Source organism: Amphiprion ocellaris, chromosome 9 (assembly GCF_022539595.1).
Source record: "Amphiprion ocellaris isolate individual 3 ecotype Okinawa chromosome 9, ASM2253959v1, whole genome shotgun sequence".
Classification (NCBI taxonomy): Eukaryota; Metazoa; Chordata; class Actinopteri; family Pomacentridae; genus Amphiprion; species Amphiprion ocellaris.
This window is the reverse complement of record NC_072774.1, coordinates 2,438,096-2,463,388: the sequence shown is the minus strand read 5'-3', so window position 1 is coordinate 2,463,388 and position 25,293 is coordinate 2,438,096. Positions and strand designations below refer to the sequence as shown.

General features: G+C 39.7%; 1 protein-coding gene across 5 annotated transcripts in view; it reads right to left on the bottom strand.

Moving 5' to 3' along the window:
* The window catches only part of clcn1b (chloride channel, voltage-sensitive 1b), a 45,209-nt gene extending 31,064 nt beyond the window's left edge, over window positions 1-14,145 (bottom strand). For 2 of the 5 annotated variants that reach the window (XM_055013715.1, XM_055013719.1), the window contains exon 1: window positions 4,036-4,592. In XM_055013715.1, coding sequence (XP_054869690.1) covers window positions 4,036-4,089 — 54 coding nt within the window. In that variant the 5' untranslated portion in view covers window positions 4,090-4,592. Of the gene's footprint in view, window positions 1-4,035; window positions 4,596-12,911 lie in introns of those variants that run through there. The other 3 variants (XM_055013717.1, XM_055013716.1, XM_055013718.1) reach the window with 3 other exon arrangements.
* Between the last annotated feature and the right edge of the window lie 11,148 nt (window positions 14,146-25,293).

The following is a 25,293-nucleotide window of genomic DNA, read 5'->3' as shown; positions in this document are numbered from 1 at the left end:
AACTGGCATAAAATTGGTATAAAACTGGTAGAACAGTGGAATAAAACTGGAGTAAAACTGGTGTAAAACTGGACTAAAACTGGTAGAAAACAAAGACTGAATGTATCTGAGCAGGAAACACTGACAGAGTAGTAAAAGAAAGATTATAATTTATTAAAATCTGCATTTTTGTTTAAATGTCTCTAAAAACACATTTTATTACGTACTTTTAATTGCTGCCTATCTTGGCCAGGACTCCCTTGCAAAAGAGGTTGTTAGTCACAATGGGATTTCTCCTGGTTAAAGGTTAAATTAAAATAAATAAATAAATAAATAAAATGCATATATAGTTATTTACAGTATAATTCTACTGAAGAAAATCCAACCTAAAGATCACTGAATCATTGAGTCCATTATTGTTTAAGAATCACTTACTGGAGCAAAATCCAAGTTTAAAAAATGTTCTAGTCGCAGTTTTTAGTCAACATAAGTCACCTTGGACGGACTCTGTGTGACATTTTAAAGAAGCTGGAACCTAAACTGTACATCCTAAAAGCTACAGACAAATAAAAGTGGATCTGAGAGTCTCCGACAGCGTGAGAAGCTGATGTCTGATGACTTTGTGTTTCTCAGCCTGGTGTTTGCGTTGTGTCATTGTGTGACCTTGTTGAGCGTCCGAACGCTGAATCACGACTTTCACACGATTCTAAAGTCAGTTTTTGTGTCTGTGGATGTTTGATGACCTTCCAGCTCCTCTTCCTCACCCTTCCTCACCCTTCCTCCTTCATTATTTCCCTCTATAATCTCTCAGCGACACATTTAAGTAAGAAGCTTGTCCTGATTCGCTGCTCCACACCTCCGTCCAGCTCAAACTTCATCTCAATTTAAAAAGTTGAGCTTTAAAAGGCTCTGATTGGATCTACCTGTAGCAGACAGGAAGTGGAGGAGTTCAGGTGTAAATAATCTTTAAAAGGCTCTGATTGGATCTACCTGTAGCAGACAGGGAGTGGAGGAGTTCAGGTCTAAATAATCTTTAAACGGCTCTGATTGGATCTACCTGTAGCAGACAGGGAGTGGAGGAGTTCAGGTGTAAATAATCTTTAAAAGGCTCTGATTGGATCTACCTGTAGCAGACAGGGAGTGGAGGAGTTCAGGTGTAAATAATCTTTAAAAGGCTCTGATTGGATCTACCTGTAGCAGACAGGAAGTGGAGGAGTTCAGGTGTAAATAATCTTTAAAAGGCTCTGATTGGATCTACCTGTAGCAGACAGGGAGTGGAGGAGTTCAGGTGTAAATAATCTTTAAAAGGCTCTGATTGGATCTACCTGTAGCAGACAGGGAGTGGAGGAGTTCAGGTGTAAATAAACGGCCAGGACAAGGAGTCAGAGTGGAGCTGATCCAGAATCAGGGTGAAGGACGGAGTGACTTTGAGACTTAATTAAAGAAATAATAGTATATTCTGGTGTGTCAGGAGGAGCTGCATATTCATATCTATGTGTGTGTGTTTCTAATCTCCTGATCTGTCCGTCAGTGAGCAGGTCAGATTTTATCATTAACCTCCTGCTGCAGACAGACCTGCACTGTTGTCGGGCCTCACAAACACATTTTCATTTAGCGCACACTTATAAACACACTCACACACACACACATTCGTGCAGAGTGTGTGTGTGTGTGTGTGTGTGTGTGTGTGTGTGTGTGTATTCACCCGCTAATTAACGTTTGCATGCCTCTGTTCAGGCTGTCATGTTCTAATTAAAGCGGCCCAAAGGGGGAAAACAAAGCGGAGTGTGTCGAACACAAGAGGCTGCAGCTAAAGCAGGAAAATCCTTTTGTTCCGACTAAACCTGTTTACACACAATTATTGTTATTATTACTAAAAAGGAATTATTACAGACACAGCAGAACAAAGTGTTTTACAATGAGAAATACGACCGGAGGCCGGAATCAGACGGTTAGTTCTGCTCAGTAAAGTCAGAAACATTCAGAAAACAACACAGTGGAGCTAGCAGAGAGGGTTTATTATCACTTTTATATATGAATATTCAGGTTATTGGTGTTAATATTCAAGTTATTGATAGTTTTATATGTTAATATTCAGGTTATTGGTAGTTTTATGTGTTAATATTCAGGTTATTGGTAGTTTTATATGTTAATATTCAGGTTATTGGTAGTTTTATATGTTAATATTCAAGTGATTGGTGTTAATATTCAGGTTATTAGTACTTTTATACATTAGTATTCAGGTTATTGGTACTTTCATGTGTTAATATTCAGATTATTGATGCTTTAGTGCGATAATATTCAGGTTACTATACTTTCATACATTAATATTCATGTTTTTATACATTGCTATGTTAGTGTTTAGGTTATTGTTATTAATATTCATATTATTGATAGTTTCATACATTAATATTTTGATTATTGATAGTTTTATACACTAATATTTAGGTTATTAATACTTTTCTATGCTAGTGTTTAGGTTATTGTTATTAATATTCATGTTATTGTTGTTAATATTCAGGTTATTGATACTTTTATGTGTTAATATTCAGAATATTGATAATTTTATAGATTGATATTCAGGTTATTGATACTTTGCTATGCTAGTGTTTAGGTTATTGTTATTAACATTCAGGGTTTTCACTCTTTTGTGTGATAATAGCAAGAATTCCAGATTTTGGAGTGTTAACATCCAGATTTGTGACACTTTTTGCGGCAATATCCAGGTTATTGTTTTTTAAAGTTTTGCACGATAATATAGACATGATATAAACATCTGGGTTATTGACGTTTTGGTACATGGATGTTGAGGTTATTGTTACTTTTGTGTGTTTTTATCCAGGGTTTTGCTACTTTTGTTTGCTAATATTTAGATTTTTGAGACTTTTTTGCATTAATATTGAGGCTATAATAGTTTTTTTTAAAAAGTTTTGTATGATAACAGATAAGTTTTTAACATGTCAATAGAGTAATATCCAGGTTCTTGACACTTTGGTACACTGATGTTGAGGTTATTATTGCTTTGATACATTGATATTCAGGTTTTTGGTATTTTTGTTTGTTAATATCAAGATTTGTCGCACTTTAATACAACAATCTCTTGGTTTTTGGTACTTTGTTGAGTTAATATCCATTCTATTCAACATTTTGTGCATTAATATTGAAGTTACTGTTACTGCTGTCCATTAATATCTTTCTTTGTAAGACTTTAATAAATCAACATTCAGGTTTTTGGTACTTTTGTTTGTTAATATCAAAATTTTTCTCACTTTTATACAATAGCATCCAGATTTTTCACACTTTAGTGAGTTAATATCCATTTTATCCAATATTGTTTGTGTTGTCCACTAATATCTTTGTTTTTAAGACTTTAATTCATTAACATTCAGGTTTTTGGAACTTTTGTTTGCTGACATCCAGATTTTTGACACTTTGTTGAGTTAATATCCAGTTTATCCAACAGCTGGTGCATTGATAATAAAGTTACTGTTGTCCATTAATATCTTTGTTTTTAAGACATTAATATATTAACATTCAGTTTTTTGGTACTTATGTTTGTTAATATCAAGATTTTTTCACTTTTACACAGTAACATCCAGGTTTTTCACACTTTGATGAGTTAATACCCAGTTTATCCAATATTTTGTGCATTAATATTGAAGATATTGTTTGTGTTGTCCATTAGTATCTTTGGTTTTAAGATTTTCTTGCATTAACATTCAAGTTTTTGTTTGATAATATCAAGATTTTTCTCACTTTTATACAATAATGTCCAGGATTTTCATACTTTGGTGTGTAAATATCCAGTTTCTAATCCATTTTTACCTAAATATCATTTAAAACAAGTGCATATTAAGTTCTAGCATCATTCAAAGGAAGGACATGCAAAGGACAAACTGCAAATCACAAAACCTGTAGAGCTCCGTTAGTCCAAACCTGTTTTACATGAATTATTAAAGACACAACAGGAAGATTAAAGAGTTTTTTCTGCTCAGTAAAGTCTAAAGTTGCATCACTTCCTGCACAAAACTAAGAAATAAAACTGTTGCATCTTACCAGGAACTGATCTATATTGAGGACCGTCTGAAAGGTGTTGATCTGTTCCCTCATGGTTCTGCTCTGGGTTCTGCTGTCCCTGTTCCTGCTGATATCTGCGTCTTACATCCGTCCTCTAACTCTAGTGCCTCGTACGGTCCAGTCGGTGACAGATCGGGTCGGAGGAGGAGGTTAATACAGACAATAAAGTGTCAGCAGCTCTTAATTCAGAGCAGATTCCAGCAGCAAGATCAGGACCGGTGGAAATGATACCTGCTGACGGAGCTGGAGGTGAAACTAAACTGGACTTCACGTGGACCACATGCTGCTGTAGAACCGGGTCAGATCACTTTTTTGGACACAAACGCTTTAACATAGATCCCTAAAACCTCAAGTTTATAGAAAACTACTATAAAACACCAGAAATATTCCTACACATTTAGATTTACAGTGAATTTTCATATCTCCAGCAGGTTTCTTCACAATAGAAATGACATAAATAAGAGACTAAATCCATCCAGAATCTGTGGAAAACTAAAAAAAAAATAGTGACAAAAAACAACAAACCCCAGTGGAGACCTGCAGAAAGACAAAAAAAAAAAAATAGAAATAGTCATTTATCGTAATGTTTTATGTGGAAATATGCAGCTTATTGAGACTTTGATGCCTTAACATTGAGGTTTTTCAAAACATATTTAAACGGTAGTGTAGGTCAACTTCAATTCATACAGAACAACTTCAACTGAGAGCAACTGTAACTCACTTTAGAGCAACTTTAAATAATATAGAGCAACTTTAATTATTGGAGAACAACTTTAACTAATTGTTGAGCAACTTTCACTAAAATAGAGCAACTTTATTATAGAAAAACTTTAGCTAGTATAGATATTTGTTTATACATAAACATTCAGGTTTTTGGTATTTTTATTTGTTAATTTCCAGATTTTTCACACTTTCAGTGCAATAATGTCCACGTTGACCCGTTGGTGCTTTCACATCCAGGTTTTCAAGACATGTTTGCTTAAATATCATTAACAACATATTTTGTTATGCAGACATGACAGTCTATAATAATAATCATTTTCTTCTGCTCATTAAAGTCAAAAATGCATCACTTTCTGCAAAAACATTGGGAAGAAAACACAATTGTTTAAATACTTGAAGTGAATTAATAAATCATTAGGATTCATCAATTACACAGTGTTTTACTGTTTTTTTTCCTCTTGTGTTTTTTACATCCAGAAGAAACCTGCTGGTCACTATAAATCTAGATTTGGTCATAAGGGAGGATATCCAGCTGTGAACCTCAGAATGTTTCACTGTCTGTGGTTCTGATTTGTGGATCTTCAGGGAGCAGAAAGCTGCAGGGTTTTGTTTAAAGTTTGTCTAAAACAGCTTCAGTTTTGTGTTCCTGCTGGTATTTTATCTTTAACAGCTGCAGAATTTAGAGCTTTGCTGTCAGCGTTTGTGAGGATATTTCAGTGAATTTCATTTCTCATTCATCTGCCCTGAGGACAATCGGCAGATAAACATGATGGAAGCAGCTTTTAGTTTTTACTGCAGTAAAAACGTTTGTTTCTCTCAGCAGACTGAACGACCTTCCTGCTGCCGTCAGAGTGAACATTTCAACACCATATTTCAAGGTTATCTCTACGTTTTCTGTACATTTCAGTCCTTTATTACAGAAAATTAGAGGAGAAGAAAGATGTGGAGCAGCAAAGGTCAACAGGTCGACTTTATTAGGGTCCAAGGATATGAAGACCCTATTGGAACCCATGGGTTTATTAATAGATTTTCTTCGTCCGACAAAAGAAAGGCATTTTTGAGGCAATAAAAATACTCAAAAATGCATGAAAATATGCAAGGAAAATAAAAATAATAAGCAAAATGACTTGAAACTTGTCCAAAATGACAAAAAAAAAGGCAGACTGACCAACAACCTGCAGTCAGACAACAAAAACTAAAGTGTGGATGAATCTGGTCCAAAGTTAGGTTAAAACTTTAGAAAAATGACTCAAAACGTGTCCAAAATAATGTTAAAACTTCCCTCATAGTCTAAATCTTTCCAAAATGACTCAAAAACTACCCAAAATAACATAAGTCTGGTCCAAAACGAGGTAAAAAATTGAGAAAATGACTCATATGTGTCCAAAATAATGCTAAAACTGTCCCTAATGGACTATTTATTTCCAAATTGACTCAAAAACTGCCAAAAATGTCTAAAGTCTGGTCCAAAATGAAGAAAAAAACTTGAGAAAAATGACTCAAAACTACAGAAAATAATCTCTAGTCGCTGTTCTATTCTGAACCGTTTTAATTTTGCAGTAAAAATAAAAATTTTTAATCTGTTTATTGTGTTTGACTTATTTCTCCACCCTCCCTCTTCTATAAAACGCTCCATGAAACCCTTTTAAACCCATTTTATAGATGTTTTAGCTCTTGAAGTCGTCTCAAAAAAATTACCAAAATGTCTAAAGTCTGGTTCAAAATGAGGTAACAACTTGAGAAAAAGGAGTCGAAACTTGTTCAAAATAATGTTAAAACTGTCCTAATGGATTAAATCTTTCTAAAATGACTCAAAAACTGCCAAAATGTCTAAAGTTTGGTCCAAAATGAGGTGCAAAATTGAAAAAAATGACTCAAAATTTCTCCAAAATAATGTTTAAACTGCCCCTAGTGGCCTAAATGTTTCCAAAATGACAGATAAACCGTCCAAAATGTCTAAAGTCTGGTCCAAAATTAGGTAAAACCTGTGCAAAATGACCCAAAACTTCTCCAAAATAATGTTAAACTGTCCCTAATGGCATAAATATTATCAAAATGCTCCATGAAACCCTTTCGAACCCATTTTCTAGACTTTCAGCTCTTGAAATCATCTCAAAAAATGCCCACAACTTAAGTCCAGTCCAAAATGAGGTAAAATTTTGAGAAAAATGACTAAAAATTTGTCCAAAATAATGTTAAAACTGTCCCCAATGCTCTAATTATTTCCAAAATGACTCAAAACCTGCAAAAAATGTCTAAAATCTGGTCCAAAATGAGGTAAAAACTTGAGAAAAATGACTCAAAACTTATTCAAAATCATTTAAAAAGTGTCCCTAATGGCCTAAAATTTTCTAAAACGAGGTAAAAACTTGAGAAAAACGAATCAAATGTGTCCAAAATAAAGCTAAAACTGTCCCTAATGGCTTAAATCTTTCCAAAACGTCTCAGATGCTGCCCAACGTCTAAACTCTGGTCCAAAATGAGGGAAAAATGCTCCATGAAAACCTTTTATACCCATTTTGTCGACTTCTTCAGCTCTCAAACACCTCACTCTCAGTTTCTTCCCCGGCCTGTGAACTCTTCCTCCTCCTCCTCCTCCTCCTCAGTAAACCCCCACCAGGAGGTGAAACTTTACTCGGGATAAATTTAGCAGCAGTGTGACCCAAAGCTCCTCGACACACTTCTGCCGACTCTCCCAGGAGGCCGGTTGTTCACACAGATGGAGCTTTAACCTTTACGGCCGGTTATCCACACCGTTTCCCTGTTCTGTCCCGATGTAACGCCTTCATTATTACCTTATAATTAACCCCTGATTGGAAAACTGGCCGCCCTATCGGATGAATTTTAACGGCTTAATCGTCTACGTGGCGCTCATTCCAGTCTGCCGGTGTTTGGCGGCCGAACGTTGGGGCTTTCAGTCGGCCAACATTTGAGACTTCTGGGATGGATTTCACTGCTGTTGACATCCTGACAGATCGAGACTCGTCTCCTCACACAACCTTGATTTTTGCGGAAACACGGCAGCGGATTCTGAGCAGCTTCCTCTTCGTTAGTGTGACTTGGAAGTAATTAACTTTACAGGCCCAAGGAGATTTCATCAGCTGATCCAGATGTGGAGGTTCAAACTAAAACCTGTCAGCTGGATGGAGAAGCTGGTTATTGCGAAAAAAAAAAAAAAACTGTCAAATTACACCAAGGGCACAGCATATTTATTTTTGATTGGCGGTAGATTTGAAACCAGACAAGATAGATGGATCATTCTTTTGGCATATAAAATCTAGGGTGTTTGACTAATATTTCACACATTCACCAGGTCTCAGAGCGCATTTTGGTTGCAGTGATGGATTTGTAAAAATACTAGGATTGGGACTTTAACGCATTAATTTTGATTAATTACAGAAAAGAATAACGCATCTTAATCGCACCTTTCTCAGTTTCCCTAATTTCTGGTAAGTTAAAACTGTCCCTAATCACCTAAATCTTTCGAAAATGAGGTAAAAATTTGAGAAAAATGACTAATAATTTCTCCAAAATGAAGTTTAAACTGTCCCTAATGGCCTAAATCTTTCCAAAATGACTCAAAAACTTTCTAAAATAAAGTTAAAACTGACCCTAGTGGTCTAAATCTTTCCGAAACATCTCAAAAACTGCCCAAAATGTCAAGCTTGTGGTCCCAAAATGAGGGAAAAACATGAGAAAAATGACTCAAAACTTGTCTAAAACAATGTTAAAACTGTTCCTAATGGCCTAAATCTTTCCAAAATGACTCCTAAATGGTCCTAAATATTTAACATCTGGTTTGAAAATGAGGTAAAAACTTGAGGAAAATGACTCAAAACTACAGAAAACAACTTTTAATTGCTGCTCTATTTGGAACCATTTTATTTTTGCAGGAAAATTAAAAACCTTTAACCTGCATTTACTGTGTTTGATTTATGCCTCCACCCTTCCTCTTTGATAAAATACTCCATGAAATGCTTTTTATACCGGTTTTATCGACATTTCAGCTCTTAAATGCCTCAGTTTCTTCACCGGCCTATGAACTCTGCTGCAACCTCAACACTCCAGCCCAGTAGGTGGCGGTAATGAACCTAAAGTCTGTTTTCAAGTTGCGAAAAAGATCCACAGGATGCACTGAGTGACATCAAGAAAGTCTGGTGAACAGTGAAGAAAGACGAGACACACTGAACTTGTTGGGTAGAAAGTTTTCTAATATTCAAATATTCCAGATGGCAGCCTGGATAAAAGCGTTGCTGTTAGCACCAGAGCTAACGTTAGTTACAACAGTCTTGGTACCGGCTAACGGTGTAGCCATCCCATAATAGACCACTTTAGAAGACAATGAAAGTGCTTTAGTTTACATAAAATCTAAAAATGTTGAATATAATCTCTATAATGCCACTATGAGTTTGCAGTAATCTGTAAATGTAGTAGATTGTTGTTTAAGTTGGAGCTCTGTGATGATCAGTGTTGGTTTGTTTGTCTTTTAATAACCTAATTACAAATTTTTAGTTTACAAAAAATAAAAAAAATGTTTTTCTATAAATAAAAATTTATATTCCTAAAAAAGAACCATCAAAATTTCACCATTTATCAGACCCAGAAACTATGAAAACAGAATGAATTTATGGATTTTCAACTTTTTGAACGTCCTTGAACTATTTACTGCTTGTCATTTTTTTGTCTCGTTTTTATTGTTTGTCCATTTTTTTGTTGCTTTGGAACTCTTTTGTCGATTTTTTTTGTCTCTGTTTTGTTTTGTTTCGTCCGTCTCCTTTTTCATTAATTTTTCGCTTTTGTGTCTCATTTTGTGTAATATTTTGTCTTGTTTTTAACTCTGTCGCATTCCTTGACGGAGTAAAAATAATAAGAGTTTTAGCTTTAAGCCAGGGAAAGCAGCCCTATTTTCCTGAATTTTTCTTTTGTCTCTTATTTTTTTCTACTAAACAGACGTTTGAATATTTGTTTAAACACATTGGAATCTAATAGTTGTAGAATCACAAAAACCTGTAAAAAGAAACCACAACTTTCTTCTTTATTTTTATAAGTCAGACTGTTTGGTTGCTGCTTTAATGTTTTCTTGTTCATTTTCTGTTCTATAAAAACACTATAAATCAAATTCTAAAAGAAAACTACCAGCTTTAACCATGATATTTAGTACGTTTACGACAAACTGAGATCGTAAACTGAGGTGATACCGTCGGCTTGAAGTGCTGCAGTGATCAGTAAACCCTTTTTTACACAATTTGCAAACAACCACGCTTTTATCCAAGCTGCCATCGGGAAGATTTTTAAAAGAAAACTCGTCTCGTCTTCCTTCACCTTTCCCCAAACTTTCTGTGCATCTTTTCCGCGGCTGGAAAACAGACTTTAGGTTCATTACCGCCACCTACTGGGCTGGAGCGTTCATCAGCGTTATCAGAAATTAGGGAACTGAGAAAGGTGCGATTAAATGCATTATATTTTCTGTAATTAATTAATCGTAATTAACGTGTTAAAGTCCGAGCTCAACTAAAAACAGAATCTACCGTCTACTGGGTGTGAATCTGTGAAGCAACCAAAAATCAACCTGAAAATAAAAACCAGCACAACCTGCTGCGATCAATAAATAGCTGATATCTATTAACAGCTCCACACATCAACTCCTCGGATTTCCTTCACACCTGAGAACCTTTAAACTGTGTGATTAATTCAGATTTCCCATTTCTATCCGACCCACCGTCCATCAGCTGACCGACAAACACCAGAACCGTCTAAGGCTGTGAGTCCCGTCAGACTGAGAGGACTTTAAACGGCAGCAGGTTGTGGAGATGCTGCAGGCTGATGAGCTGTAAAACAGATGAAGTGCAGGATTCAGTGACATGACTTCATCTAACCTGTGTGCTCAGGTTTCTGTATTTATATCCATCAACATGAAAACAGCCTGGACTTCACCGGGCTGCAGCTCCAGCAGGTGTCCTTCAGGAGAAAAGATCTAATCTCACTTTAAAAAAAGACAAGAAAAAATCCTGTTTATCAAAGAAGAGACGACTTTCCATTTATCGCCTTCGCTCACCAGCGTGGGCGGTGAGAAACTGTGGAGACTCAAAGTGTTCCAGGGCTGATAAATAGATCTGAAGATGCAGAAATCTCAAGAATAAAAGCAGAGCTGAGCAGGAACGAAGCCAAGAGGCGGACTGAAGTCTAGAAACCATAAACTACACATAGAACCAGAGCTCCATCCACTAACTTCCATTATTCTGTTAGTTTCTTTGTGTTCCTAAAACGGTCCCTAATGGCCTAAATATTTCCAACATGACACCTAAACGGCCCAAAATGTCTTAAATCTGGTCCAAAATGAGGTAAAAATTTGAGAAAAATGACTCTAACCTTGTCCAAAAATAGCAAACTGTTATAAATAACAACTGTTCCTAATGGCCTAAATCTTTCCAAAATGACTCAAAACTACCCTAATTTACTTAACTCTGGTCCAAAATGTACTTCATTTAGGACCAAAACATTAGAACAATGACTTGAAACTTGCCCAAAATGACGAAAAAAAAGCCAGAACCTGCAGCCAGAAGACAGAAACTAAAGTGTGGATGCTTTTGGTCCAAAATGAGATAGAAACTTGAGAAAAATGTCTCAAAACCTCTCCAAAACGAAGTCAAAACTGCGCCTAATGGCCTAAATCTTTCCAAAATAACTCATAAATGATCCAAAATGTCTAAAGCCTGGTCTAAAATGAGGTAAAAACTTGAGAAAAATGACTCAAAACTTCTCGAAAAATAATGTGGAAACTGTCCCTAATGGCCTAAATATTTCCAAAATGAGGTAAAAATGGTCCAAAATGTCTTAAGTCTGGTCCAAAATAATGTTAGAACTGTCCTTAATGGCCTAAATCTTTCCAAATTACACATAAGCCATCCAAAATTACTTAAGTCTGGTCCAAAATGAGGTAAAAACTTCAGAAAAATGGCTCAAACTTGTCCAAAAATAATTTTAAAACTGGCCTAAATCTTTCCAAAATGGTGCAAAACTTGTTCAAAATGAAGAAAAAACTTGAGGAAAATGACTCAAAACTTGTCCCAAATGGTGTAAATCCTTCCAAAATGAGTCAAAAACTGCCCAAACTGACTTAAGTCTGGTCCAAAATGAGGTCAAAAATTTAGTAAAATGACTTACAACTTGCCCAAAATGACTTTAAAAAGCCAGACTGACCCAGAAGCTGCAGCCAGAAGACAGAAACTAAAGCCAGTTTGATGTCTGAAGTGTTCTGAGCAGAAGAGAGACACTCTGGACATCAGAATCTAATTATCTTAATGCAATTTAAACTGCATTTATCTTCTGGTCTTCATCAAAGTCCAGAGTCTCTGTTTGGGATGATGCAGTCAGAACGACACAAATACAGTAAATGAATTTAGTTTGATTATTTAACAACATTTTTCAAACCTACAGTCAATATTTAGTGTCCATAAGCGTTGTAAATATTGAAAAAAATATAGTGACTCTAGTAAAACTACCCCGAAAGCTGCCCTCCCCAAGGTGAAAAACAGTTCAAAACCTGCAAATATTGAAAGAAATACAGCAGCTCTCCACATTTTAGTCTTCACATTTCTGATTAGTTCTCTCCAATCGGTGGAAACACTGCCTGCAGTTCATCTGAAAACTCTGAATTTTTGCGATGTGACTGTCGGTCACTGACTGTTTCACAGCTGCACCGAGGAGCTCAGAGTTTTCAGTTTTTCACAGAATCCAGTTAAACCAAATGTCTCATTTTTAATAAACTAGACGTGGGATTTTAATCAACAGTCATAAAAGATGAATCTGGATATTAGTTCTGGTATTTGTCTGCATAAACAAATGATCAGAATTAAAAATGTCCATTTAACCTGCAGAGATTCACTGAAAACACAATAAAACCAGACATGGTACCTCTGATATAAGTGAGGACCAAACAGGAAGAGATTGATCTGATGGATGAGGAGACGTGATGAAAACAAGGATGAAGAGTAAAGAAGGAGAGGAAGGAGAGGAAGTAGGTGACATAACAGGTGAGTGGATGGAGACAGAAGCAGGTGAGTCTTTAGAAAATGAGAAGTTAAAGATTTTCCAGAAACTAAACATGGAGCAGAAGATCAGCGAACACCTACCAGGGTCTGTTGGTATCTCAGAGCCTTCCTTTGCGACGCATCTGCAGCCATTGACACGCTGTCACTGATCCAAAAATAACCCGGCTGGACACCCCAGCATTTCCACCGGTGTGGACAACACCATGCACACACACACACACACACACTCAGACACACACACACACACTGTTCACAGCAGCTCAGACCAGCAGGAAAACATCCTATAACGTTTCAGAAGCAGCAGGTGGGTCGAAGGCTGCAGGTGATCCTCAGATCCAGACGGACGAAACACGGCAGAGGCTCTGATGAGGCAGCAAAGGACGCACAGCTTTCCTTTATTAGAACTGCAGACACCTAGAACACACACACACGCAGGGCCTGAGGTGTGTGTTGTGTTTGTACAGGGGTGGGAGCTGGAAGCCCCACAGGGCTGCCCCTGCAACGTGAGGAGGCAGGAAGGTTCCACACAACACCTCGTCAGCCAATGCAGCGAGGCAACCCCAGCTCACATGGAGCCCCCAACCTGCCCTCCCCGGGTAAAACTGCCCCCAAGTCTACCCTCACCAGGGAAAACTCTTCTAAAACCTGCCCTCCCTGGGTAAAACTGCCCCCAAAACTACCCTAACCGAGGATAACTGCCCCTAAAACTTCCCTTACCAAGGAAAATTGCCCTAACCAAGGAAAAGTAGCCCCAAACCTGTCCTCATCAAGGAAAACTGCCACCAAATATGCCTTCCCCGGGTAAAACTGCCCCGAAACTACCCTAACCAAGGAAAACTGCCCTCGAATCTACCCTTACCAAGAAAAACTGCCCCCAAAACTACCGTAACCAAGGAAAAGTAGCCCCAAACCTGTCCTCCCCGGGGAAAATTACCCCCAAATCTACCCTTCTCAAGAAAAAAACAACTCAAAACCTGTCCTCACGAAGTAAAACTGCCCCAAATCTACCCTCCTCGGGTATAACAACCCCCAGACCTGCCCTCACTGGGTAAAAAACAACCCATAATGATTTAACAACATCCAGTATCCATTTAATCTCCGCAGTCTCTTTCAGACTCTGGGGTTTAAGTTGAACAACTTTGTCCAAAATGAGCCTAAAACCATCCCTGAAAGGTCCGAGCCCCTCGTGTTGAGAACCCCCCGGACAGACGGGTTAATCTGCGGTTCCTCCTCTGGTTCCCGCTCTGACAGCCACAAAGACACACAAACACGGCAAGATCCCTTTAACACCGCCTCGCTTTGTGGTCCAAACGCTAGCGCTTAGCGGGCTAATCTGAGCGCTGCAGTGGAGCAACGTGAATGACTGAGGACAGCTGGCTGGGCCTCCATCTGATACACTCCCATTATCAGCCACACGTCCCCATCGCAGCGACGAGAGACCTGAGCGCAGCGGAATAGCACACATCCAGTCATACTACACCTGAGAGCAACGACAACAACCACAAACACGGCAACAGGCAGGATCAAGTAAAGTGGAACAGATACAGTGGTACATTCAGGCAGAGATTCACCCCGAGAGCCCCAAAACCTGCAGGAAGACGTTAAATTTAGAGGAAAAATATCAGATTTAACATTTATCAGGGAGAGATTCATTCTGACAGCCCTGAAACCTACAGGGAGATGCTAAATTTAGAGGAAAAACATGAAAATTAGACCAAAACCTGCAGGAAGATGCTAAATTTAGAGGAAAAACATCAGAATAAAAACATTTATCAGGTAGAGATTCATCCCGAGAGCCCTGAAACCTGTAGGAAGATGTTAAATTTAGAAGAAAAACATCAAAATAACAACTTTTATCAGGTAGAGATTCATACTTAGAGCCCTGAAACCTGAAAAAAGATGTTAAATTCAGAAGAAAAACTGAGAAATTACACCAAAACCTGCAGGAAGACGTTAAATTTAGAGGAAAAACTGAGAAATTACACCAAAACCTGCAGAAAGATGCTAAATTTAGAGGAAAAACATCAGAATTATAACATTCATCAAGTAGAGATTCATCCCCAGAGCCCTGAAACCTGCAAAACGATTTTAAATTTAGAGGAAAAACACAAGAATTATGATATTTATTAGGTAGAGATTCATCCCGAGAGCCCTGAAACCTGCAGGAAGATGCTAAATTTAGAGGAAAAACATAAAAATTAGACCAAAACCTGCAGGAAGATGCTAAATTTAGAGGAAAAATGGGAGAAATTACACCAAAACCTGCAGGAAGTTGATAAAATCAGAGGAAAAACATCAGAATTATACAATTTATCAGGTAGAGATTCATCCCAAGAGCCCTGAAACCTGCAGAAAGACGTTAAATTTAGAGGAAAAACTGAGAAATTACACCAAAACCTGCAGAAAGATGCTAAATTTAGAGGAAAAACATCAGAATTATAACATTCATCAAGTAGAGATTCATCCCCAGAGCCCTGAAACCTGCAAAAAGATTTTAAATTTAGAGGAAAAACATCAAAAGAACAACTTTTATCAGGTAGAGATTCATACTTAGAGCCCTGAAACCTGAAAAAAGACGTTAAATTCAGAAGAAAAACTGAGAAATTACACCAAAACCTGCAGGAAGATGCTAAATTTAGAGGAAAAACGGAAAAATTACACCAAAACCTGCAGAAAGATGCTAAATTTAGAGGAAAAACATAAAAATTAGACCAAAACCTGCAGAAAGATGCTAAATTTAGAGGAAAAACGGGAGAAATTACATCAAAACCTGCAGAAAGATGCTAAATTTTGAGGAAAAACATAAAAAAGAACAACTTTTATCAGGTAGAGATTCATCCCGAGAGCCCTGAAACCTGCAGAAAGATGCTAAATTTAGAGGAAAAACATCAGAATTATAACATTTATCAGGTAGAGATTCATCCCCAGAGCCCTGAAACCTGCAAGATTTTAAATTTAGAGGAAAAACATAAGAATTATGATATTTATTAGGTAGAGAGTCATCCCGAGAGCCCTGAAACCTGCAGAAAGATGAAAAATTTAGAGGAAAAACTGAGAAATTACACCACAACCTGCAGGAAGACATTGTAGCGGTTCAACTAAAAGATTTTGTTGTTGCCCCTACAAAGGTACAATGCTGAAACAATGATGTAACAGTATCAAACCTACTAACACAATCCTTCTATACAATAGATAAAGAGCAGAATACACGTTTACAATAATCAACACCAATTATTTATTTTACAATCCAGTCCTGGTTTTTGTGAGTCCCTTTCGTTTACAGTCCGACCCAACCAACACAAATAATCCGCTCCATGTTTTCCAACCAATCCCACCAAAGAAAAGATCCAAACAAGGAAGTGGGTTTCGACTGTTGATTCAGTTCCAAAGAAACACATAATCCAAAGAAAAGCACTGCCGTCCGGTTTGGAACGGAGGATGAAACATAAACGATGGAAAAGAATGTAAACCAAACTCACAGGTCCTCGTTGTTTCACGTATGCGGCGGAGATGCTTGTGCCGTAGCTGGGCGTCCTCCAAGGAAAGTCCGGCTTGTGCCGGCAATCGTTAGCCGGTGACTGTGGAGAACTTGTTGGGTTTCATTGGGGAGGCCAACACCATCCACTAACTCTCGCTGACTCCTCCGCCATACTGCTTTGGAGGCCGGCAGATATCAGGAAGTCGCAGGGCCGGCTCTCCCAGCGCCCGGAAAAGCAACCATCTTACTGGCTGGAAATGCAGATCGGCTGATGGGGCGTGGAGGTCAGGTAAATGCACACCCTCCCAACACACTCAACACAATACACCTTGGCTATCGCCACACTCTCCCCCCCTTGAGGGAGAAAAAAAACCCCAAAAAAATGCAGTACATAGAAGGCAAATACAGTATCAATAACAATAAATGACCCCTTGATTAGTGGAGGTATGGCTAGCAAATGCCCCACCAGTATCTCAGAAATTTTATACCCATTGTAATCGCCTTCTGCTTTCCACTTTGAATGCAGATTTTGATATCATTTTTAAATAATTTCTATGTTGTAAGTCACTTGTTTTGATGTTTGAAGCCATAATCCTGAGAAAAGACATCAAAAATGTTCAACTTTGTCATCATCCATCGTTGTTTTTTGTCTTTGCTGTTCCTTTTCCAGGAGAGCTGGAAGGAGTAGTTGGGAATCCAAAGAACTCCTCATCCTCTGTCTCCTCCTCAAATATTCCCTGCAGTTGATGGCGCTGCAGCTCATCCATGTCTTCAGCCGTCGGATAGCAAGGTTTGAGGCGGGAGATATGCACATTTTGACGGTCTTCCCCGCTGTCTTCAAGAACCACCTCATAGTTAAGAGGTCCAGTCTGCTGGAGGACGCGATAGGGACCTTGCTATTTCGGAGCGAGCTTTGCAGTGAATGATTTTTCTGCCTTGGACATGGGATGAGCGCGTAGCCAGACTCTGTCCCTTTCTTCAAAACTCATATCCCTACGGTGTTTGTCGTAATTTCTTTTCTGTCGCTTACGGGCCAGAAAAAGGTTTTTAGAGACAAAGGCCTTCAGATCATTGAGCTGGGAGATTTTAGAGTAGACTGCAGAGTCAGGGACAGCATCTTGTGGCTGCAGCACTACGTCCAGTGGTCCCCTCAGCGGTCGACAAAGATTGAGTTCAGCCGGGGTGACGCCTGTGGATTCATGTACGGCTGAGTTTAAAGCAAACCTGAACTCTGGAAGATGCTTATCCCAGTGTTTGTGCTGAGAACCCACAAAAGATGCTATCATGGTTTTTAGAGTACGGTTCACTCTTTCTGTGAGAATTGTCTGCAGGTGATAGGCAGATGTCAATTTCTGTGACACATTCCATGTCTTGCAGGTGGCTTGGAAGATGGAGGATATGAACTGGGAGCCTCGGTCCGAGAGGATGTAATCTGGTATACCCCACCTAGTGAAAATTTCTTGGGTGAGAATGCGCGAGACAGACTCAGCTGTTGCTGTCCTCAGGGGAAAAAACTCCACCCATTTGGAGTAGTAATCCACAAACACCAGCAAGTACAGATTTCTACTGGCGCTCCTGGGAAAAGGACCCATTAAATCCAATCCTAACATTTCCCAGGGTCGTCCTACCTCTGTTTGTTGTAATTTCCCTGCTGGTTTGCGGCTCTCCGGTTTGTAGAGTTGACAGACTCGGCAGTGTGTTACATACTGCTTGACATCCCAGCTCATTTTTGGCCAATAAACCAGATTCTGCATTCTCCGGTAGGTCTTGTATCTTCCGAGATGGCCAGCCAGAGGGTCGTGGTGGAACAATGTCAGAAGTTGTGAACGCAGGCTTTCAGGTATGTATACCTGATAAGTAGTCTTGTGAGGTAGTTTCACAACCCGGTAGACCATGTCCTCCAGTACAGTGAAGGTGGTATTAGCTCTCACCTCTACATCTCCCTTATCCATCACATCTTGATATATGGCTTTGCTCTCAGGGTCTGTCTGCTGGGCAAGCCACACCGCCTCGATGGTAATAGGCAGTTCTTTTGAGGATTCCAGCACAGCAGACACAACAGTGGCACAAATGGAGTCGTGAGTGGATGCTTCATTATCACTCGGGGCCCTAGACAAAGCATCTGGGACCGTGTTATATTTCCCTTTCCTGTACTCCACAGTGAAGGTGAATTCCTGGAGTCTCAGTGCCCACCGGATCAGTCGTGTACTTGGCTTGGTGGTTCTGAATACCCACAGGAGTGAGGAGTGATCTGTCACTACAGGAAAGAGGCGTCACTCCAGGTACACGCGCCATTTCTCCACAGCCCATACTACTGCCAGACATTCCAGCTCTGTGGCAGAGTAGTTCTTTTCGGCTGGGTTTAAACTACGACTGCCATAAGCTAGAATTTCTTCATGACCATGTTCTGAACGCTGAACCAGTACAGCACCCAGGCCGACCTCATTGGCATCCGTGTACACTAAAAATGGCAGGTTGAAGTTTGGATGTCCTAGAATAGGAGGATGTACTAGGAACTTTTTAAGAGTCTCAAATTCCGATTCGCATTCTGATGACCAAAAGAATTTCACTCCCTTCCTTTTCAGGGCATTAAGAGGTTCTGCAATCCGGGAGAAGTTCAGCACAAAACGGTGGTACCATCCTGCCATGCCCAGGAAACGCTCAAGGGACTTCCTGTTAGTGGGCACTGGGAAGTTTTGAACGGCTAGAGTTTTCTCTGGGTCCAACTGAACACCCTTGGATGAAACCACATGTCCGAGGAAGGTAAGAGAGGAACGGAAGAATTTACTTTTCTTCATGTTTACAGTTAGACCCGCCTTCCTGAGCTTATCCATAACGTCTTGGACATCCCTGAAATGCTGGTCCCATGAGTGAGAATATATAATAATGTCATCGAGGTACACAAAGCACGTGCATCCCTTCAGCTTTCCCAGTACCATGTCCATAAGCCTTTGGAAAGTGGCTGGGGCATTTTTCAAACCAAAAGGCATTACTCTAAACTGGAATAGACCATACGGGCAAATGAAGGCTGTCTGTGCTCGGGAATCAGGATCCATCTCCACCTGCCAGTATCTGCTGTTCAGGTCCAGGGCAGAGAACACTGTGGCTCCTGCCAAGGATTCCAATATTTCCTGGATGGTCGGAATAGGGTAGGCATCTGTATGAGTTTTGGCGTTCGGTTTCCTGTAATCCACACAGAATCTAGGTTTCCCTGTCTTCCTGGGGACGATTACCACTGGCGAGGCCCATGCTGAGGAGGATGGCTCTATCACCCCATTCGCCAACATTTCATCCAGAAGGTCCTTTAATACCTTTCGTTTTTGTGGAAAGAGACGGTAAGGTTTCTGTTTTATTGGAACTTCATCCACCAAAAATATCTTATGTTTCAGTAAACTAGTGCGTCCAACCCTGGATGTACAGACATCGTTGTTCACTTGCAACATTTCCAAAAGTCTACCTTTCATCCTTGCTTCTAGGTGCGAGTCCTGAGTTGCCATTTCTAAGAGGTCGAACATATCCGTGACAGGAGGCTGTATGACCCACGGTGCATCTGCCAAGAAAAGGGCAACATGGTTGGTAGCCTTTTCATCGTTTAGTGCAACTGGTTGGCTAGTTTGGAAAATATATCTCTCCGTTTCCCCATGGAACCAGTAGCAGCTCCCTGCAACACCAATTTGCATTCCACTAAAAAATACAAAATCCAGTCCCAGCACCACAGGGAATGCCAGTGCCTGAGGAGACAGCACAACCATAGGTATCAGCCATGTTTTCCCATGTAGCTGCATTTCCACCTCAGTCCATCCAAGAGGATGTTCTGGTTTCCCATTAGCCAGGTATAAGGGAATGTCTGTCCATGTTTTAAGTGCAGCTTCTGGTGGCTTAATATCATCCCATAACTGTGCATTGATTAGTGTGTATGAAGATCCTGTGTCCAATATGGCAGCTCCTGTCCATGTCCCGATGGTGAGTGTCACTTTCAACTGCCGTGGTAATGGGCTGTCAAAGGCAGAGGCGGCATTGTGTCCATACGCTGGCGAAAAAGATTGGACAGGTAGTGGTTACTGTGCTCCTGCTGGACCAAGAGCACTTGCAGATGGATGGTTTGCCTCCACATTCCATGACTGTCGCAGTTGGTTTTGTGTGGTGTTGGGAGGTTTTGGTTTCCTCTGGTTGAAATTTGGACAAGCATATGGAGGATGACTGCCTTTACACCTCCAGCAAAATACAGGAGAGGCACCGGGCTGCTCTGCAGGTGACGGGTGAGACTGATGTGAGAATGCAGATTCACCTTTGTCTTTTTGTTTACTGACATGTTTTTTCCGTTGGTCATATTGCGTTTGACTCTGCTTGTCTTTCTCCAGCTGCTGTCCCAATTTGACCAGTTCCTCCACTGTTTGAACCCTGTTCCGCAGCTGACTGGCCATGCGGGGGTTGATGTTCCTCAGGATGAGTTTCATCACAGCCTCCTCTGTAATGTCTGGTTTCCAGCGGCAGCACAACGAACGGTACATGTAAGCAAAGTCCCGGATACTCTCATCCTCACCTTGGATGAGTGTGTGCACTCTTTCAGCCAGCTCATCCTCATAATCCTCAGAAAGAAAAGCAGCGTGGAACTTAGCCTGAAATTCCGTCCAGGAATGTGTGTTGCCACGGGCAACGTCCCACCAATCTCTAGCTGTACCAAACAGCACATTCCTAAAGGTGATCATCAACTCATCATCACTAAATGGATTAGTCGACAGAAAGTCCTTACACTTTTCCAAATATAATAATGGGTCCGAATTGTCCTCCAGTCTACCAAGGGTAGGGAACTCCAGCTTAATAGGAAAATTCCCCATGAGTCTGCGTCCGGAATCACCAGAGATGGGAGAGTCAGCGGGTGAGGACAACGGAGATTCAGTTACCCCAGCCTGCATCGTTGACTGCAAGCGTGGACACTGTGTAAGTGTTACTTGGTCATTATAACCAGTTTGAACAGAGGCATCAGACAGGGCAAACGGGCGGAGGCTCTGGTTTTTGATTGTGGTCACGTCAGTGTGCATTGTCTCCACATGTTGTGAACATTTCCAGACATCATTCTGCACCTGAGAGATATGGTCAGCCACTGGGTTAAAGACCTGCTTCATTTCCTCCAGTATTTCTGTGAGGTGATGCTTCAAACGCCAGTTTAAGGTAGCCGTGAATTGTTCACGTATGTAGTTGAACTGTTTATCCATTGTCCACTGTAATTGTTGCATTTGTTCCTTGTGATAGATTGTGAGTTCTTTTGACATTTCCTGAACCATAAGCTTGATCTCTTCCCTGTGACTGGTTTGTCCAGCTGCAAGCAATTGTACTTGTTCCAGAATTTGTATTGACAGCGGCCTCTGAGCTGCATGTAAGGGTTCTGGTGGGATACTGGTTGATGTGGAAGCAGCACCACCTTGTGGCAAAGCTAGGAGAGGGATCGTCAGGTCTGAGTCCCCACACAGATCCATGTCCAACAGCCAGTAGGTAGTTGTAGGTGAACCAGAATACCTTTCGGATTTCTGCAGCCTTTCAGTGCCTAACTCCACAGTTTCTGCAGCAGGTCCTGCCTCCTGATCCATGGAAGGCTTCTCCAAACTACCTCCCAAATGGGAAGCCATAATTCGACCGTACACGAGTTGTTTGTTCTCATCAATTGCAAATTAAATAAAGACCTATGGTATCAAAACACAGCGCGTTTTTTTTTTCTATTTTAAATTGATAGTTTTAGGTGGAGTTTTATACGTTGGGCGCCATTTATTTATGTAGCGGTTCAACTAAAAGATTTTGTTGTTGCCCCTACAAAGGTACAATGCTGAAACAATGATGTAACAGTATCAAACCTACTAACACAATCCTTCTATACAATAGATAAAGAGCAGAATACACGTTTAAAATAATCAACACCAATTATTTATTTTACAATCCAGTCCTGGTTTTTGTGAGTCCCTTTCGTTTACAGTCCGACCCAACCAACACAAATAATCCGCTCCATGTTTTCCAACCAATCCCACCAAAGAAAAGATCCAAACAAGGAAGTGGGTTTCGACTGTTGATTCAGTTCCAAAGAAACACATAATCCAAAGAAAAGCACTGCCGTCCGGTTTGGAACGGAGGATGAAACATAAACGATGGAAAAGAACGTAAACCAAACTCACAGGTCCTCGTTGTTTCACGTATGCGGCGGAGATGCTTGTGCCGTAGCTGGGCGTCCTCCAAGGAAAGTCCGGCTTGTGCCGGCAATCGTTAGCCGGTGACTGTGGAGAACTTGTTGGGTTTCAGTGGGGAGGCCAACACCATCCACTAACTCTCGCTGACTCCTCCGCCATACTGCTTTGGAGGCCGGCAGATATCAGGAAGTCGCAGGGCCGGCTCTCCCAGCGCCCGGAAAAGCAACCATCTTACTGGCTGGAAATGCAGATCGGCTGATGGGGCGTGGAAGTCAGGTAAATGCACACCCTCCCAACACACTCAACACAATACACCTTGGCTATCGCCACAACATCATGTTTAGAGGAAAAAAAATCAGAATTATAACATTTATCAGGTAGAGATTCATCCCGAGAGCCCTGAAACCTGCAGAAAGATGTTAAATTTAGAGGAAAAACATAAAAATTAGAAAAAACCTGCAGGAAGATGCTAAATTTAGAGGAAAAACATCAGAATTATAACATTTATCAGGTAGAGATTCTTCCCGAGAGCCCTGAAACCTGCAGAAAGATGCTAAATTTAGAGGAAAAACAAAAAATTAGAAAAAATGTGCAGGAAGATGCTAAATTTAGAGGAAAAACTGAGAAATTACACCAAAACCTGCAGAAAGATGCTAAATTTAGAGGAAAAACATCAGAATTATAACATTCATCAAGTAGAGATTCATTCCCAGAGCCCTGAAACCTGCAAAACGATTTTAAATTTAGAGGAAAAACATAAGAATGATGATATTTATTAGGTAGAGATTCATCCCGAGAGCCCTGAAACCTGCAGGAAGATGCTAAATTTAGAGGAAAAACATAAAAATTAGACCAAAACCTGCAGGAAGATGCTAAATTTAGAGGAAAAATGGAGAAATTACACCAAAACCTGAGGAAGATGCTAAAATTAGAGGAAAAACATCAGAATTATAACATTTATCAGGTAGAGATTTATCCCGAGAGCCCTGAAACCTGTAGGAAGATGCTAAATTTAGAGGAAATATATCAGATTTATAACATTTATCGGGTAGAGATGCATCCTGAGAGGCCTGAAACCTTCAGAAAGACGTTAAATTTAGAGGGAAAACATCTGAATTATAACATTTATCAGGTAGTGATTCATGCCGAGAGCCCTGAAACCTGCAAAAAGATTTTAAATTTAGAGGAAAAACATAAGAATTATGATACTTATTAGGTAGAGATTCATCCCGAGAGCCCTGAAACCTGCAAAAAGATTTTAAATTTAGAGGAAAAACATAAGAATTATGATATTTATTAGGTAGAGATTCATCCCGAGAGCCCTGAAACCTGCAGGAAGACGTTAAATTTAGAGGAAAAACGGAGAAATTACACCAAAACCTGCAGGAAGATGCTAAATTGAGAGGAAAAACTGAGAAATTATAACATTTATCAGATAGAGATTCATCCCGAAAGTCCTGAAACCTGCAGGAAGATGCTAAATTGAGAGGAAAAACATAAAAATTATAACATTTATCAGGTAGAGATTCATCCCGAGAGCCCTGAAACCTGCAGAAAGATGCTAAATTTAGAGGAAAAACTGAGAAATTACACCAAAACCTGCAGGAAGACATCAAGTTTAGAGGAAAAACATCAGAATTGTAACATTTATCAGGCAGAGATTCACTCTGAGAGCCCTGAAACCTGCAGGAAGAAGTCATATTTATGAGAAAATCATTAAAATTACATTTATGAGGTAAATTCACCATCCAGGCCCCAAAACATGCCCCCTAAACTACCCTTACAAGTTCAAATACCTCATCCAACTGTTCAAAATCTTCTAAATATTCAGCCATCACTTCAGAAACAAATTACAGGTTTCTGTGTCTGTAGATCCACACATTCCCCTGCTTCAAATGACAGACTACATAACAGGATGTAAACGAGGGCAAGAAGCGACGTCACATAAATAAAAAGGTAGCATTTGTCTCCATAACGTTGTCAGTTACTTATTATAGAGATCTGAGCTAGTTAGTCACAAAATAAACACTTTTATTGACATACTTTTAATGCAAGAAAGATCCCCACACAACCCCGTTCAGACTTAGTTTTAGTTCTTATCATTGAGTTGTAGCGCTGGACTACCTACCTTGAAGGTACTGAGGAGCCGGCTACAAGCATGGAGAGCAAAGCTTAAACAAAACAAAAACAAGAGGACATGGGCCTTGACGGTCACCTGAATTTTTGATGTAGTCAGTTTTGCTGTTTATGGGAAAAAAATATGAATCCATGTTTTGAATGGTATACCACTTAACTAAATCAATTTAGATTCAACAAAGTTTGTGACTTTGGGATTTTCATACAGCTACAGTCATATCAGAAGCAAACACCCAATGCTTGTAGGTCGGATTTTTTCAGCTCCATCATAGATTAAGCCAATGTTTTTAATTCAGAGCTCTTTCAATTTTTAGAGAGGTTTTGCCACCACTTAACGGCTTCATTACTTGAGGATTGAATGCAAACTTCACAAACTTATCAAGACCTTAATTTCTAGGGCATCAAGGTTAAGATTACTATCTTTAGATAAACTTTGCCCACTCCCTCAGGGGAAATGTGAAAACCTGGGGCCTGGACCCTTCCATCCACAAAGTGTATTTGATTCTTCCATATCTGGATGTTACAAAGATCTTTGAAATTTGTAATGAATTAAGGTCCTTGACTTCGTCTCAGGTGACATAATAACTGTCTGAAAGTGGTAAAAAAAATTGTGGCTGCATTAAAATACACCTCATAGTCAGCTATGCATTTATTGTGATTGACTTATGAAGTT